At 44.8% G+C, this 17,539-nt stretch overlaps 1 protein-coding gene across 1 annotated transcript in view; it reads left to right on the top strand.

Moving 5' to 3' along the window:
- The first annotated feature begins 846 nt into the window (after window positions 1–846).
- Window positions 847–17,539, top strand: part of TRIO (trio Rho guanine nucleotide exchange factor) — a 331,715-nt gene continuing 315,022 nt past the window's right edge. The window contains 1 exon segment of the mRNA XM_079145182.1: window positions 847–1,398. Coding sequence (XP_079001308.1) covers window positions 1,242–1,398 — 157 coding nt within the window. The 5' untranslated portion in view covers window positions 847–1,241.

The following is a 17,539-nucleotide window of genomic DNA, read 5'->3' as shown; positions in this document are numbered from 1 at the left end:
CCTCCCAGACATCATTCTTTCCCCCATACGTTTTGGAAGACTGAGTGAAGTGGAGCTGAGTCAGACCGGAGGACGCTTGGGAGATGGAGAGTCTCTGAAGTCTCATTAAATAAAAAAAAATTTTTTTTTTTAGTTGTAGATGGACACAGTGCCTTTGTTTTGTTTATTTATTTTTAACGTGGATCTGAGAATGGAACCCAGTGCCTCACACATGCTAGGCGAGCACTCTACCACTGAGCCACAACCCCAGCCCCGAGAGTCTCATTTTATAGATGAGGAGACTGTGGCCTCCGGGATTGGGGCAGATAACCTGTTTTCACCACCTCTCTGCTCATCATTCAACAATTATTATGGAGCTCCACCTACGTGCCAGTGCCCGCGCTGCGCCGGCGAGGGACACACCAGCCCTGCCTGTGCTCGAGTCACCGGTCCCCGCGGGCGACCTAAGAATGAAAGGGCTCTAGCTCTTGAGGATGGTATTCGCGGTGCAGGAGCTGGAGCCCTGGCAGGGGGCGTAATGCGCGGCCTGGGAAGGTCTGCCTGGCTAGGTCAGAGCGTTTTGGCTTCGCTCGGGTTTGGAGCCGCCCGGGCGGAGACCTCGCAGAGCGAACGCTCCCGCAGCCACCCGCCGGCCCTCTGGGCGTCCCGGAGCTCGGCGCGGCCCCGCCCCTGCCCTCCCTCTAGGCCCCGCCCACCCGCCGAGCCCACGCTCGGGTCCCTGACGAGGCTCGCCGGAAATTCCCGAAGCCCCTCTTTTTTTCCTTCCTCTCCTTTCGCTGCTCTCCCTTTTCCTTTCACCCGGGTTCCCTCGGCCGTGATTTCCCCCCTCCCCCTCCTTCCTTCCCCATTTGGAACCAAGATGGAGGCTCGCTGCTGCCGCCGGCGCCCGTGATCCCGGAGCTCCTGCCGGCCACGGGCCTCCGCCCTCGCGACTGCGTGTCCGGCGCGGCGCGCGTTGCTCCCCGCGTTCCGGCCGGCGCCGCCGAGGCCGTGGCTCCGCGCCCCCGCCCCGCGGCCGGCTCGCGGCTCCCGGGCGGAGTCCTCGTCTATGTGGGCGCGCTCCTCGGGCCGAGCCGCCGCCGCCGCCGCCCGCCGCCCCGGGGCTCTGCGTCCGCGCGCCGGGCGCGGGCAGCTGGGCGCTCGGCGCCGCCAGGCCAGGCGCGGAGCGGGCGGAGCGGGCGGCGCGCGGCGCTAGGGGCGCGGGGCCCGAGGCGGGCGCGGCCGCGGGCGCCGCCGCAGCCATGAGCGGCAGCAGCGGCGGCGCTGCCGCCCCCGCTGCGTCCTCCGGCCCTGCCGCGGCGGCCAGCGCCGCGGGCTCGAGCTGCGGGGGCGGCGCTGGCGAGGGGGCCGAAGAGGCGGCCAAGGACCTGGCCGACATCGCGGCCTTCTTCCGATCCGGTGAGTGCAACTGTGGCCGGACGGCCCCGGCGGCGCTGCCCTGCGCGCTCGGCCGACCCCGGCGCGCCGGGCGCTCCCTCGCCCTCCCGCGGGTCCGGCCCCGCGCGCTCTCGCCGGGGCCGCTGCACCTTCGCACCGGGATCCCCGACCCACGCCGGTGTCACGCTGCCCGCGCCGCCCCGCGCGCGGCGGCTTGGCCCGGGCGCCGTCAGCTCGCCTTCCCTGCGCCCGCCCATGGTTTCAAGGTAAAAATCCCCCGGCCTCCCGCCCCCAGCGGCCAGGGCTCCGCGGGTTGGGGCGCCGGCTCTTTGTCTCTTTCGCGAGAGGGCCGGGGAGGCGGCGACAGGGACGGCGTGGGCGGAGGCCCCTATCCCGCAGGCCGAGTGGACCTGGCCGGGGCCACTCCGGTGCCCGGGAAAGCGGGCTCTTCTCTGTGCGGGTCTCTGGCCCATTTTTACCTGGACCCTCCTGGACCCTGTTAGCAGCCGGGTTTCTCCGCATGGTCCTCTCGGCTGTCATCTCCCCGGCCTCGGTCTACACTTCTGTGAAACGGGGCAGCTGTGAAACCCGCTGCCCAGGGAAAGGGGGAGCCGTGTGGCCGACCAGAAGCGCGGCGGGGTGAGCCATTGTCTCTGGGGCTGCCCAGGACCCAACGTGGTTGCCCTGGGGGCGGCGTAAGGCCGGAGCTCGCGGGGTGCTGCGTGGGCGGTGTGGCGGTGGAGGCAGTGCCAGGTGGCTCAGTGTCCGCCCCGGTGACGAGGGGGTGGCCGTGGCGAAGGCGAGCGCTGCGACCGCGGGCGGGAGGGGCGCGGGTGTGCGGCGTAGGGGGCGTGACAGGGCGTCCGCGGGACCCCGGTGGCTGCGCCTCCTCCCACCCCGGTCCAGATAACAGGCCAGCGTCCCCGCGTCCGGCTCCCAGGAGCCCAGTCCAGTCTGCTTGCGCGCGGAGGCGTCGGCGGCGGCCGCCTCGGGGCCCGCAGCCCGAAGCGCCACCCCCAGCGGGCCAGGCGCGGGGCCGGGAGGATGCAGGCTCAGCGCTGGAAAGCCCAGGAGGGCGGACCAGGTCGGGGCCGGAGGGGCGCGGGCAGAGGGCTGGTGGCAGGGTGCTGGTGGCGGCCGGGTGGAGGACCGGTGGGCACGCACACCCGCCTGAGGAGCGGCCTGCGCTGGGGCGTGCGCGGGAGACTGACGGCTCAGTTTCTCGGTGGCCTCTTTCAAAATCAGCTTCCCAAGATTCGGTGGGATCGTTTCGACAATCCTGGTCACTAGGAGCAACTGCAGCCGGAGGCCTGGGTCTGAGGCGGAGATCAGTAGTGCCGGTAGATACTGGTTTAGTACTGTCTTCCTCTCCTTTTCTTTTTCTTTGCCAGGCGGGGTTATTTTTGATTCATTTTAACGGATTGGTTGTGACTGGGAATGACACATTCCTACTGTCGTGTCAACTTGGGGTTAATATACTCCCCAGTGCTCCCACTTCTGTGAGGTCCCTGCAGAAAGCAAAGCTTTAGGAAAACATGAAAACATGAGCTTCTTCAAGTGAAACTCTTCCCCCCACCCCTTTTTTCTTTTGCCCCCCCCCCCCCGCCCCCCTTTGTGTGTGACTAGCTTGGTAGAGCAGCCCTGGCTTACCTCTTAATAGCAGAGCTGTGACGTGTTCCCTTCATGCCCTGAAGCTAAAGTCTAGCCTGTCTTCTTTCTCTACCACCTGTCACAGAATAATAGATACTGCAGAATTCAACTCCTTTCTTTTAGAAAGGCTCTTTGCCCTGGAGATGGAATTTTCGGTGCTTGGGAGATCAGACTGTCTTACATCTTTATTATGCATAACTGAGGAATCTCTTTTTTTGCTTCTAAGAGCCCCAGAAGACATCAGGGTGAACTGGACCTCAGAAAAGCCTGCACCCTCTCAGTGTAGCTCTTTCCACACTATCCTCTGCTCCTGGCTGTGTTGCCCTGACTACCTGGGTTCATATTCCAGTTGAGTTTGGAGCAGAACCATGTAATGTTGCTCATTGGCTTGCTTCTTTCTTTTGCCCTCCAGAATGACTTAAAATGACTTGACAAACTTCCCTTTCAGTAGCTTGACTTACTGTCAGGAACCAGGTCAGATTTTTAGCAGACATTGGTTCAGAGACCCATCCCAGAGTTAGTCTGTTGGAATGTCTTTTTTAAAAGAGCTTTACCCTGCTTTGGGCAGCTTTGAATCCCTGCCCTAGATCTTGGCTTGTAAGGTCTAGGCCAGGGATGTCTGGTAGAGAGTAGAGAAGGGCTGAATATGTGGCCATGGTGTTTGAACTGTCAGGACAGAACAAGCAGGAGGGCCCTGGGTGTAGACCTCATCTGGGAGAGCAGTTCATGCCAGGGGCCTCCTGGGTAGTTTTGATTGATTGAGTGTGGATGCTGAGGAGAAGAAAGCAGCCAGGACCATCTGTACAATATCTTTTTTTCAGAAACAGAAAATAGGTTTTCATTGATGGAGAGGACAGATGAGGGTGTGAACCTCTTTTCCTGGGTGTTTTTGAGCTGCCAGTTCTTGAGTTTGACAAAGTGATGTAGTCGAAGGCTTCCTCTTGGTTACCTTTCCTTTCTCAGCCTTGACACTGTGTGTGTTTGGCTGTCTTTTCTTTCCTTCCCCTTGCTCCTCCTGCATTAAATTTGTATTAGTAGCCACAGATTGAAAGCTGGTACCCATGGTTGCTTGACAGAAGGAGAGAGACTTCAGTGTAATAGAACTTTTAAATAATTAGAGCAGTTCAAAAATAGAGTTGCTGTGTGATTTCTCCATTAGAAGAAGTGTTCAAGCAGAGGTGCTGCCACCCGCCAAAATTTGTAATTGGGTGCTGGGGACAAGATGCCTGCTCTGGAGAGACTTTCAGAGGGGCATTGCCATTTGGGGACTTTTCTCTTTCTCTGTGAACTTTGTGGTTCCCTTTGAGCCTCCAGCGCTCATACATTGTTCTCCATTTTTCTTTTTTTAAAATTTATTTTTTCTTTATAGATATACATGACAAAAAGTGTATTTCAACATATTAAACACACATGAAGTGTAACTTATTCTAATTAGGATTGTTCTCCATTTTTCTTTGGGTTTCAAAGCAGCGGTTGCCCTTCCTTTCTGCGTTCAGTCACCCTGCATGCACCTCACTCAAGGTCTCAGCCTGTATGCTGTCATTGTATTCTCCACTCCGGATCTTGGTACAGAAACTCCATATTCATTTTGACAATCCTGACCACTCATTTGTAGACCTGGCGCACAGTGGGCAGGCCAGTTAGTGTTAGAGTGGATTGAATTCATGTGTGATTGTGTGTGGAAATTTTCTGCAAGTGTTAGTGGATTTGAACTTAATATTTCTTCTTTGCACAGAGCTCAGCACTTAATAAGTTAAAGCAGTTTTTCAAAGCAAAAGCAAAAAAAAAAAAAAAAAAAAAAGCAAAAAGCAAACAAAAGATGTCATGGAAATGAGCTAGTCTTTTTTTGGGGGGTACTTTGGAGTTGAGGAATCACACTCTTAAGGACATTGTGTGAGTGGAGTTTGGTAGAGGTGGAGTTAGGGCCAGGAAGCTAGCCTTGAATCTGGTGCTCTTTCCCGGATGCCTCTCATGGCCAGGACGTTGCTTACATTAGTTCTCAACCCCACTGGGACCAATCACTTTTATTGCCAATCTATTTTGGGGCCTTGTTCTTGTGGCAATAAATCATTCTTTCAGAGTTCCCTATTTAACCTTGCTAGAGCGTGTGTGCAGGGATGCTTACATAAATGCATTATTTTTAACCTGCCTGGCATGCTTTAGGTTGGCCTTAAATAAATGTGTGGAGAATTAAGGTTTGTGGTTATTCTGAAGCCATTGTGCTGGGTTCCTTTCTTATTAAATCTTTTTCTCCAGATCCTAACTGGAGACCCTCACTTTCCAAAGAACACAAGAAAAACAAGTATGTCACTTTGTGAGGGAGCAGCATACATATACTTTTCCATGTTTTGGTATGATGGTTTCCTTTGGAGTATTAGGGAAGCTTTTCTTCATATTTATACTTTTAGCACCACTTAAGTGGCCAGCCTTCAAACTTGCTGTGTGACTTCTGTTGATATTAGAGGCCTAGCAGTTTTGGTCATTGTAAGCACTAGAATAATTATTCTAGTAGGTTCTTGATGCCTCAATATTTTGAAAAGGGGAGCTGAAAGAAAATGTTATTTGATAGTGAATGTTGGCTTCTTGTTTTTAGATGGTACAGTCAGGCTCGGTTTTAGAGGAAAGCAAGATTTCTAAAAATAATTCTATAAGTTACTTTCCAGAAATCAAAGAAGAGCAGTGAAATAATCATTGAAAGAAGCTTTTCTTCGAGACCTTGTAAACTGGCTTATCAATGTGGGATGTTGTAATTTTTTATTTGCAATTTAGCCACCCATGATTCAAGTGAAGATTTAAATGAAGCCATTTTAACCATTTAAATAATTAACAGACTTAAATGAAGCCAAGGGCGATGTTCAAAGTGAAATGTGGTTTAAATAAGTTCTTTAAATGTATGTTAAAAATATGTAGATGGGATAGACCTTCAATTGTAATGATAAATTGGGAATTTGTTCCTGACTGAAAGTGAGAGGTGTGTTGGAAGCTGTTATGATCTAAATCAACTAGGTTTACTATTTATTTTGTTTAATTACTTGACTCTTACTGAGAAAGTAAAATTTTATTTCTTGTCTTTGGCAGAATTTCAGTGAAAAGTCAAATTCTTAATCAATGGCCACACTTTGTGCCTAGTAACTTTTGTTGATAGGGATAAGCTACATTTTCCTATAAAAAGCAAATTAACCTCCTTCATTCCTCTTCAATCTATAATGAATAGGTTTTTATTTCTTTATGTGCATTGTCTTGACAAATTTTTAATAGTGCCACTGGCAGGAAGTCATAGCTACTACAGAGAAAGTGAAGAGGTGAATTTGAATGAGAATCCCACTGAGTTCTGGTAGAAAGCATAGTCTGCTCTGATGTCCCTTGTCCCTTCTTGCATTTCTGCCTCTCCCCTGTGTTCACTCCAGTATACTTGGCTGGGCTGACGAGGGATTTGAGTGATTCGCCTGCTGGATAAGATGCTGTCTGTTACATCTTCTCAGCCCGCTTTGGGCTGAAGGAAGCGTGGCTAGGATGGACCCACAGTGAGGGCAAGGCTGAGTGGTTTGAATGGTGCAGCCAGAGCTCTTCCTTGCATTTCTCAGTTCTGCTGAGGAGCTGCTCATCCTCTGAGCAGTAGGAAAGGAGTGAGCTTGAATGGGGAGACTTCTGCTGGTTGAGCCTCCACTTAGGAATTCTGACCGCCTCGTTATTCTGCTGGAGCCATTTGGGAGCGCCTGTGCCCCTGCCTCTGAACTGAGGGAAAAGCGGCACAAGGGACTGGGAAAGGCCCTGGGAGGTTTTCCTGTGCTGCTCCTTCCCCGCCCTGTTCCTGCTTTGACTGAGGCCCGGTCTTCGACCCCTCTACCCCTACAACAGGCCTCGACTTCTCACTTACAGGGTGCCTCGCCCCTGCCAGACCTCCACTTCACTCCCACTTTGTTCGGGTTTATTAAGACGAAGTGGAGGTCCCTGACTAGAATCACCAACGTGGTCTCCCCGCTTTTTTGTTACTAATCCTTGTGTGCAGGCATTCCTGTCACATTTAATGGTGAGTGAGTACATAAATACTTATTTTCACTTCTCCTTCACTAATGAAAACGGTTCGCTTACTTTGTTGTTACCTTAATCTCCTCTTTTCTGTTGCCTTACCATGTAAAGAAGCCCCTTGAAACTCAAATTATGAACCACCTGCCCTGAGGGAAAGGGTGCCCATCATGAGAAAGAAAGCCGACCACTTCACACAGGAGGCGGGGGCAGCGGAGCTGCAGAGAGAAGGTGGCTTCTGAGGCTTTTCCCGCATGTCTTTGTAATGAGCGGTGTATTTAGCGCAGCAGCAGCTGTGCTGTGGGGGTGGCAGGCCTGTTTTTGGTGATGTGTACCTGAGTTTTAGATAACTGTTTTAATTAGTCACATGCGTACTCTTGCCTGGCGGGGAGGACTGCAGAGTCATCTGTAGAGCAAGTGTGATGTTTTGGAAGCATGACCCTGTTTGAGTTTTGTCATAAATGTGTATCTTTTAGCAGTGACACAGATGTTGAAAGGTCTCCTGAAAACGAAGTCAACATAAATCCTAGATTTCAGGTCTGGGCTACTCTGGGTTAGCAGTGTCCATGACAATTTATCAAGCTTATTTTCTTAGCAGCCTTTAGCCCTGGTTCGGGCAGGGATGAATTCTATATGGTGTCCATTTAGGAGGGGTTTCCATAAGTGGTGGCGGATTTGTCCTGGCAGCTGTATGACCCTCCTTTTCCCTCAGTTCCAGGAAAGAGGTATGTGGTATGCTGTTCCATTACTGCTCTGCTGCTGGGAAGGGCTGGGGGCCCTTTGCTGTGTGTTATTAACAGTAAAACAATATAGCTGTGAATAGATGAGCTGTAATGCATCCGTTCAGTTAATGCTGAGTGAGAGAAGGAGTCCCGAAAGTATGATTCCGTTTACGTGTGACATTCACAAAAAGAGCTGTAGTAACAGAACAGATTGGTGGTTGATTGCCAGGAGTCGGGTGGGAGAGTGGTTGCAAAGGTGCAATAGGAGGGGCTGCGGGGGGGATGGTGGAGCTGTTGTGTGCTGGTTGTACTGGGTTCCATGTGTTAAAGTTATAGAACTGCGCACACAAACACACACATCCACAGCCAGTTTATTATTTAAGAAGATAACATTAAAAGAGGCTAACAACTGGGAGAAACGTTTATTACAAATTTAAGATATCCATGTATATATATATCCACACACATAACAATTAATAAAAGGCTTACTCAAATAAGAAGCAAAAGGAATATAGACATACAATTCACAGGACAAATGACCAACAAATGAATATTCAGCCTCACTAGCAATCAAAGAAATGTAAATAAAAACAGTGAGTTACCAACAAAAACCAAAGCCAGTATAAGTAATTTCTCTAAGTAAACTTGAACAAAATTGAATTATTTTGGAAAGATATTTCTGTTGATTTGAAAGATATTACTCACATGGCCCTATGTAGGACTAAGGTTTCTGTGACTGCTGGGATAATCCAGAGAGACTTTAAAGGTGGGTATGGAAAGATAAAGATGCTTTCCTGGCGTTCCATGAGAGTGTCACTGGGGATCCACCTGGCATGTAAGTCAGATCCACTACTTACAGCACAAATGAACAATCTTTAGATAGGGACAATCATCATTCTGCTGCTTCAAATATTCTTACTCTGATGATTTTTGCTGCTGTTCATATTGAAAATCTCAAGTAACACGAGTAACACATGCAGTATGGACTGAAGTACCTGAGTATTCCTGGCATTAAAGAAGGACTTTCTAGGAATGTGTTTTATTCCGGGGGGAGGGGTGGGGTTCCTTCATTAGTAATATGTGAGATCATTGCCCTCTGTTCATGGGCCTTCTGGTATATAGTTGACTTTGTAGTCACCTATTTCACAGTGTTGGTGGTTAATGAGTGGATTGACAAAATGCTGGTCCTCCTATTTAAGACTTTAAGCCATAAAAATGAAAAGTTAATCTTGAACTTGCAAAAAGCACAATTCACATTTAAAAATATGGTCCTCCACTATTTTTAGATAGGGTTTGTTAGTGTTTGGTTTTTCGTGGTGTGTACCTATCTTGGAAAAAACATACAACATCCCACTTTGGAACTCAGTGAAGTAGGGGCTTCAATCCAAGAAGGAATGAATGTATCAGAGACTAATATTTGAAATCTATTTTATTTCAATAATATTTGAAACCTATTTTAAAATAACTCATGTTTTCTGGTATATATCAAGTGACATGCAAATGCCATGGATGCTTTATGGCAAAATGTTTTAATTGTGATTTGAAAATTTTGCATATGAATGTCTTTAAGATGTTGGTCAAAGCAGTGTGTGTGTAGTTGATTTCAGTTGTTTGTTCATTTTGTTCATCTTCCTCTTCTCTCACTGATTCATTCTCATCCTCATGATCCAGTGGTTCTTGCTGCCTTAATTGCTACTGTGCTTGGAGAACTACTCTCTTGAGTAATTTGGATTCTGAAAGTTTTATGTTTTCTAACTTGTACTTTTTAATTTTATCTTGTTCTTCATGACAGATGTGCTCGAATCTGAAGGAATAAATCAAGACTTTATTTTTGTCTAACTTATTAATTTAACTTTTAAATAATAAGGGCCAAAAGTATAATTATTGTTTATTCTGATGCTACCTCACAAGTATTGGGAAATAGTGCTTTGATCAGAATGTTATAAATGTTTCCATTAGTCATCTCACTCACATAGTCTCTAAAGTTTAAGTTGCCTAATTTTTAAAAAATATATTTAGTTGTAGATGAACACAGTTCCTTTTATTGTACATATTTACTTTTGTGTGGTGTTGAGGATCAGACCTAGTGCTTCATGCATGTGAGGCAAGCGATCCACCACTGAGCTACAACCCCAGCCCAAGTTGCCTAATATTTTAATATTCAGAAACCCGAAATAAATTTCTCATTAATCTAATGCTAAACAGATTTTGTTTGTGGGTAGTTTTTTACAAAATTTAGATTTATGATTATGGCAAATTCTTTCCTGTGTTCGCTACACCTTTTCAATACCACAATGACGATAGCTAGCATGCAAAGAACTAGTTAAAAAAAAAAGATTGCATAAGCAGGACATATTTAACTAGTTAAAAAAAAAAAGAAAAGATTGCACAGACAGGACATAGTTCACGCTTTCACTTTAGAGTCATTTCACCTCCATCTAAATTATGTTGCACTTGTCCTAATGGATTGTGGACCAGGAGCCTGGAGAACTGGTGCTAATTTGATTGTTTCCAGGCCATTCATTTTCTTGCTTTGCCATTTCAGGTCAGTGCATCCTGATAGGTCACCAACAGGAGAGGCTTCACTGTGGAGTTGCCTACTGCCAGCACTTTGTTCCTTGGTACATGTAACTATACCTAGTATATGTAAATATTTCTTCCCCAGTGTTTAATTGCAAAATTTGCAGGATTCATTGTTAGATGTTTCTTTCATATCTTGGTGGCATTGTTAGAATATTTATACTCTTTGGTTGCTGAGTTTGCATTTGGGTTTATCTTTTTGGGAAAACGGAACCTGTCCCATGAACAGAGCTGGAAATCTTTGACTTTGAACCCTGTGCAGGGTTGAGGTGGAATCCCTGTAGATTACCTGTGACCACCTGCAGTGTGGATCTGTGGCCCATGGCCTTTAAAATACAAATACAAAAACAAAAACAAAAACTGCAGTCCATTAGTGGGATGCTCCCTCTCTATGCTTGATCTTGCTACCTTCAGCAGCCCAGGGAGCAGAGTGAGAGGGCTGGTCCAGTCATTGGGGTTGAAGAGACACCTTTGTGTTACCTTAAAATAAGGACATGCAGAAAGCAACAGTATGCTTGCAGTATCATAGGATGATATTTAAAATATCAAAAATGTTTTAAAAAATGATTACTGCCAATCTTATCCTCCAAGAAAATCTGGTAAAATCTTTCCTTTTTATTTCTACCACTGCCACAGCTGATTTAAGTGCCGGTGACTTACTGGGTTATGTGTAGGGAGTTGTATATACTTCTCCTATGGACTCCAGCCTCCCCTTCACCCTTCAGCAGGTGGATGCTATTTCTGTGTTATGGATAAGTCTTGTCAGCTTCTTCTGAGGGTAATGACCTGCCCTAAATTGTTCTTCTCCTGAAGGCCACAGCTGGAATTAAACATAGGGCTGCTGGATCACAAAGCCCCCTCATGTCCTTTTCCTCCCTGATGAGGTGGTGGGGGTGGGAGATGACCTTCACTCTATACAGCTTCCCACAGAGCCCTGGATTGTCTCTCAAAGATCTTTAAAGTTGAATAAATTGAGTATGTATGCATATCCTTGTGTGTTGAGAACCAAAGCTATAATACTCTAGTCTCATACCAAATAAAAATTGGGTAAAAGATTCAAGGATATAGCAAGTATTTCTCTCATGTTGGGTTGGGATCTGTGCTTTAGTTTCTGTCTTTCCTCTTCTCACCTAATTAAAACTGATGTTACTTTTACACAAATAATTCTGGCAACCCCAGCTTTTCAAGTGAGGTGTGTTGGCCATGTTCAGTTTTACTAACACATACCTGTCTCAGTCTGGGTTAAAACCACGGTTGAAGTGTTGTTCCTCTGTTTCCTTGGCTGTCTGGAGTGAGTCCAAGTGTTGGGTGGGAAATCTCTCTGGCCGTTGATGTTGGGTGTGAGTATGGGAAGGACCGGAGAGGGACATTTCTTAGCCTATTGCTGTTTGACACATTACAAAGAATACCAGGACTTTCTTTCCAACTTAGGAAAGAAACAGGACAGTAAGAAGGCCAGGAAGCTGCCAAGCTGCTTTTTCAGGGCAGTTTAGTAAAGTGGGCGGGGCAAATCCTGGCTTCTCTATATATAGTTATTTTGTTGCAGTCACTCATTTCTTTGCTGTTATTCATCAAAGTGGGGCAAGTAGATGATGTTACATTGTAGTGGTGGGGAGGAGTGTTGTTTCCCACTATCCTCTTTCTAGTGAGACAACTCCTAGGCACCTGTTCTAGGTTTTCTGTTTGTGGGATGCCTTTGCATCAGTCATACTTTCTCTGATCTCCCTCATAATCAGTAGATAGCATGAGTCTTATGGGATCTTGGTTTGGATTATGTGTCTATGAAATTCCTAAGCCTTTGTTTCTCAGCATCATTTTTAGACTGGAAATAATGTCCTGTTTTTACATGAGTCTTTCCATGTGTAACTCACATTTACCTTGGAGTTTTAATAGAAGATAGACCATACATAAATCAGAAGGTATAGTGTGCTCTAAAAATTCATGTTTCACTTCCTCCTGGTTTGCTGTAGGAGTTTCTAAAAGTTTCAAATTTTTTTCACTTTTGGTTTAATTATTAGTTTTTGAAAATTTCTAAAATTAAGAGACTAGTTTTGGACTGCCGTTTAGTGTGAAACTGGGTTGCTTTTGACCCAGTGTTGTAGTATATCTTTTATTTTAAACTAACAGAGCTGGTGCAAAGTTCAGATCCATATCAGCTTAGTTTAATTGTGACTTCACTGTATTATTTTTGGCTGTTGAGTTGGTTCATGTCTTCATTGTTGATTACATTTAAAGTTTTTTTTTGGAAGGGGAGGGAACTTTATTTTGAGAAGCCACAACACATTCATAGAATCAAGAGCAGATTCACATTTCCTACTTGTTATTATTTTATCATGATTGCTTTATCTCTTTGTGTGTGTGACTCTTTCTATGGTTATAGATACATAATTTACTTTTTATTTCGTTTCTGAACCATTTGAGAATAAGTTGCAAATGTGATGATACCCCTTACCTCTGAATGGTTCGTTATGCATTTCTAAGAGTAAGGACATACCTTTACATAATGATCAAGATCGGGATATTATTTTTAATACAATATAATCATCTGAGTCTACTGACTTTAATAGAATTTTACCAACTGTCCCAGAGATGCCCTTTTTAGCAATTAAGAAAATGTCGGTCTAGGATCCTATGCAGGACCACATTGCATTTGGTTGTCATTTCTCTTTGGTTTCCTTTAATTTAGAATATTTCCTCAGCTTGTTTCCCTTGTTGTCTTGGCATTTTCGGAGGTTGCAGGGAGATTATTTTGAAGGCCGTCCTTGGGTGAAGGAGGGATGACTCCTGTGGCCTAGATTCAGGCCGTGCATTTTTGGCAGAAGTCATTCCCAGAGCATCACATCAGGAAGCCCAATGTCAGCTGTCCCACAGTGGTGATCCTTACTTTCATCACTTGGTTTAGGTAGTGACCAACAGGCCTCTCTGCTGTATTTGTACCTTTGTCCTTAGCGTTTTGCAGGGAGGTAGTCTGAGACTATGTGGAATCCTCTCCTCTTTCTTCTTTCATAGTTGTAGCTTCTGTCAGTGATCCTTGACCAAATCACTTATTGCTGTGATGGTTGCCAATGGTGACTGTTTTTTTGACTTCACCATTTTTTCTATATTTAGTGGGTTTTCTACCATAAGAAGAACTTTTCCTTCTGCTTATTTATGTATATAAGTGTGGCATCATGAATTTCTATTTTAAGCAGTGAATTAAATCCTTTGCTATTATTATTTAGTTTGATGCCCAATTTGTCTGAAATTCGACTGATGGGAATCCCTTCAGGCTAACTTCTTTATCTTTTGTAACCAGCTCCATAATTTTTTATTTGTTTTATTTTTTAGCACTTTTAAACTTTCTGGCAGAGAAAGTAGTTCAGTAATCATCTTGTACTTTTTGCCCCGGCCTTGAGATCAAGCATTTCTCCAGAGACCCCTGGCTCATTTTGCAGAGTGGTCATTGCATCTAGAACCCTCTGAGTGAGTGAGCTAGGAAGGAGATGTGCATACACACAAGCATACGTATTCACATTCTTCTGCACAATTACACAAATGCATATAGACTGAGATCTCTTTCTGTACCTGTTTGTCTTTAATAAAAACTCTTTGTTCATGTTTCCAATTCCAGTTCCACTCCACAGGGTGAATTTTAGTCCCTTTTAATGTTTGTACTTCCTCTCTGACAGTGATAAATATGGCTCTCCTTACCTTCAGTGTCTTCTTTACTCCATCCGGGAATATATAGAAAATAATTCCAGAATGCTAGCCTATACAGGGGTGATTATGAACCTCCATCTTGAGGTTCATACTGTTCAAATCAGCAGTTAGTGGTCAGCTTCTGTTCAGCTCAGGGCCTTGTAAGTTAGTCATCCAAACAAAATAGATGAAGTAATGCTCAGCACGTCCCCAGAGGCTTGTTAAGAAAAGAGCTGCCAGACACCATCAACAGCTTATTTTCTGGTGATGTTGAAGCACAAAATTGAAAAATAAATAGTTGTCTGAAAGAAAGGGATGTTAATTCCTAATAGGTACAATTTATAAAAATGATACCTATTTGGGGAAGAAGTTTATAATTTTCATGTCAGTGTACTAATTGCCAGAGAGAAGAAACAAAAAGGAAGTTGTTGAGCTAATAAGAATGGAGAAGGAGGTATCTGTAGGTAAGGATTGAATGAGCATGAGTGTGTGATAGATGAGATCAGGTTGTGTCCATCTTTCCTCAGGGATTCAGTTCATTCTACAAGTCGGGGAAGAGGTGGAGTTCACATGTTGAAGTCATGAGTCATGACTTGAAAGAGTGTTGCTTGTTGCCCTCCGTTTACTAAATATTTCTTCCTAGAAAACATTTAATGCAGTAATGTTTCTGCTTTGGTGTGGGATTTCTGAGAAGTGTGTGTGTGTGTGTGTGTTTTAACATTAACTGATGACATGGAATGGGGGCCCCTGATTTTTGTAGGTAGGCTCAGTTTTATGTATTGTGTTCTATACTTTTCATAAATGTCCTCATACTCATTAGATTGTGTTCTGGAAAATTTGACCTCTGTATTTCTAGCAGCCCTTCTTATGACTAGACAGTTTAGTAAGAAAGAAGAATCACAGTTTGTTTATTAATATTTTAAGGGAAAGTCTTTTGATATTTAGAAAATCTGGAGAGCAAATAGTCATGAATAGGGGAGGAATGACTACTAATGGGTCAGGCATTCTTGGGGGAAGTTCTCGGGCACATTGGAGATATTCTGAAGTTAGACAGTGATGATGGCTTCACAACAGTGTGAATGCACTAAAAAACATTAAAAAAAAATCTCTAAATGAGATAAATTTTGTAGTATGTAAATTATGTACCAGAAAGAAAAAGAGAAAGGGGCCTGGCTAAATTTGGAACTCATTTCAGATTCTTAAATAGCTTTAGTTTTTGAGCTATTACTACGTATCAGCTACTTAATTTTCTGAGCCCCCTGAAAGATGGTAGTGGTATCTAGTTTTATACTGGAGGAAATATAGAGCTCAGAGTTTTTTTTTTTTTTTTTTTAATAGATGCATTTTATATAGAATGACTGGTTTCATTGTGGTGTATGCATATATACAGAAAAATGTAATCAGTCTCCAATACCTCCCCCAACAGAGAGGTTCTTTTCACTTGCTTCAAATCACATAGCTAGTTAGGAACAGACTCAGGGTCACTAAGTGCACAAAGTATTCTTCTCAAGGTCAGCCGGAGTCCTGAGTGCAGGTGGGAGTTTACCTGATGATGGTTTCATATTCTCTGACTAGGGTGGGCTTCAGCTCAGTAATTACTTCCTTACATTGAACTTTCCCTCTGTCATATTCTCTGACATGTGTCTCACATTGAGGCATTTGACTCCATTTAGGGAGTTTTCTACCTTCTCCTTTTTGTTGGTGTCAGAGAGCAAAAAAATTTAAAAAATGTTAAAAATTAAAAATATAAAGTCACTCCTATTTGAAGGAGGGAACTATGGAGAAGATTTGACTTTGGTTGCAATGTGGTGGAATATTTGGGCTTTTGTAGACAAATTTTGAATTAACTTTTTAGAAAGTCTCAGCTAAAAAAGAAACTTAACTTCATACAGATTGTCTCAGACCTGGTGGTGCATTTTGGGATAATGAAGGGCCCATCTGAGAAAGTTGAAAGTGAGTATACTTTAGTTTTCCTACCAACATTTTTAGGAAGTTTAAGGGGAATGCAGCTTTCTGCTGTCTCCTGTTGAGAATGATCTTAACATGAAACATCATATTAGTGCTTCCCTGCTAGTGCAAGTTTTGTGTTCTCGGATAGTGGAGTCACCTCTTCTCACTAGCGTGACAGCCAAGATAGGAGTATGATTCCAAAACAGAAAACGTATTAATTTGCATAAAATCGCATATACTCTCTTGGAAGGATTTTCATGGTGCCCGTTTTAGAATTGAGCTGACATTTCATATAGTGTATTCTGGCATAACTTAAAAGGAGACATCTCACAAGGAAGACAGATTTGTGTAGCTTTGAATTTACTTTTGGGCTTTATCTCTGACAGAAATGAACACCCAAGACTTTTGTTCTTGCATTTTGAAACTTTCTTAAAAACACATAAAGCAGGTTGGGGTTTGTCATCTTGTTAGAGTGAAAGGGATCATAAGTTTGAAGGACTAGAGCCTCCTGCTGGGGAGTGACCTTCTTATGATGTTTGGTCTGTCATCTTTGTCTTTCAGGTCCAAATGCCCAGTTTAGAATTAGTTAGCACTTGAAGTGATTTTCATCTTCAAAGGACTTTATGGGCATTATTTAATACACATGACACTGTAATGAATGAGTGTTTTCCCCTGAGCAGCGTCAGTGTACGGGTTTCATACAGCTGGAGAAGACAAAAATAGTATTCTGTCCAGTGGGAGTTTATAGTCTAAAGAGGAAAGATGATTAGGCACATTCTCTCTTTTGGCCTATTTAAAAAATGTGCCGGGGAATAATATAGAAATTAAAATTAAAAGAGATGATCAACTAGCTTAAGTCTATGTAATTGAAATTGCCCTCAAGGTGAAAATGAAATTTGAGATGCTTTTAAAAAGACACAGTGTATCAGTCATCGTGGCACACGGTATTTATCCTGTATTACAGGTGAGAGTATCAGTGCAGACAGGGCAGAGTAATTCTCTGTTTTTTTCCTTCATCCTTTTCTACCACAAAATTTTCTTTCTATTTGTATGGTCTAGGATGGTGCTTTGTAACCAAGTCACATGTGAGTTCCAAACGTGTTTTTTTTGTTTTGTACCAGGGATTGAATCCAGGGTCACTTAACCATTGAACCTTGCCCCCCGCCCCCCGCTTTTATTTTTTTAAATTTTGAGGTAGGGTCTCGCCAAGTTTCTGAGGCTGACTTTGAACTTAGGATCCTCCTGCCTCAGCCTTCCAAGCCACTGGGATTACAAGTGTGCACCACTGCACCTGGCCCAAACGTGCTTTTCTGAGTCGCAGACCAGATCAGCTCACCCACCTTGCAGGGCAGGCCAGGCCCGTGGGAAACTTGGACTTCTTGCCCCATCATTTGTTCCTCTCTGTGCTCTTGCACTTGTGGGTTTTTGTGTCTGCTGTGTTTGCTGGTCCCTTCTCTTCATGGTTTTCCTTCCTGACACACCTCAAGCATCATTGTGTTTGGGAAACTATATCATCTGTCCTGTCCCTCCCTCCTGGGGCCTGTTGGCATTGGTGT

The sequence above is a fragment of the Sciurus vulgaris genome (genome assembly GCF_902686455.1).
Source record: "Sciurus vulgaris genome assembly, chromosome: 6".
Classification (NCBI taxonomy): Eukaryota; Metazoa; Chordata; class Mammalia; order Rodentia; family Sciuridae; genus Sciurus; species Sciurus vulgaris.
Note: the sequence above shows the minus strand (reverse complement) of the source record. Positions and strands in the feature narration are given on the sequence as shown.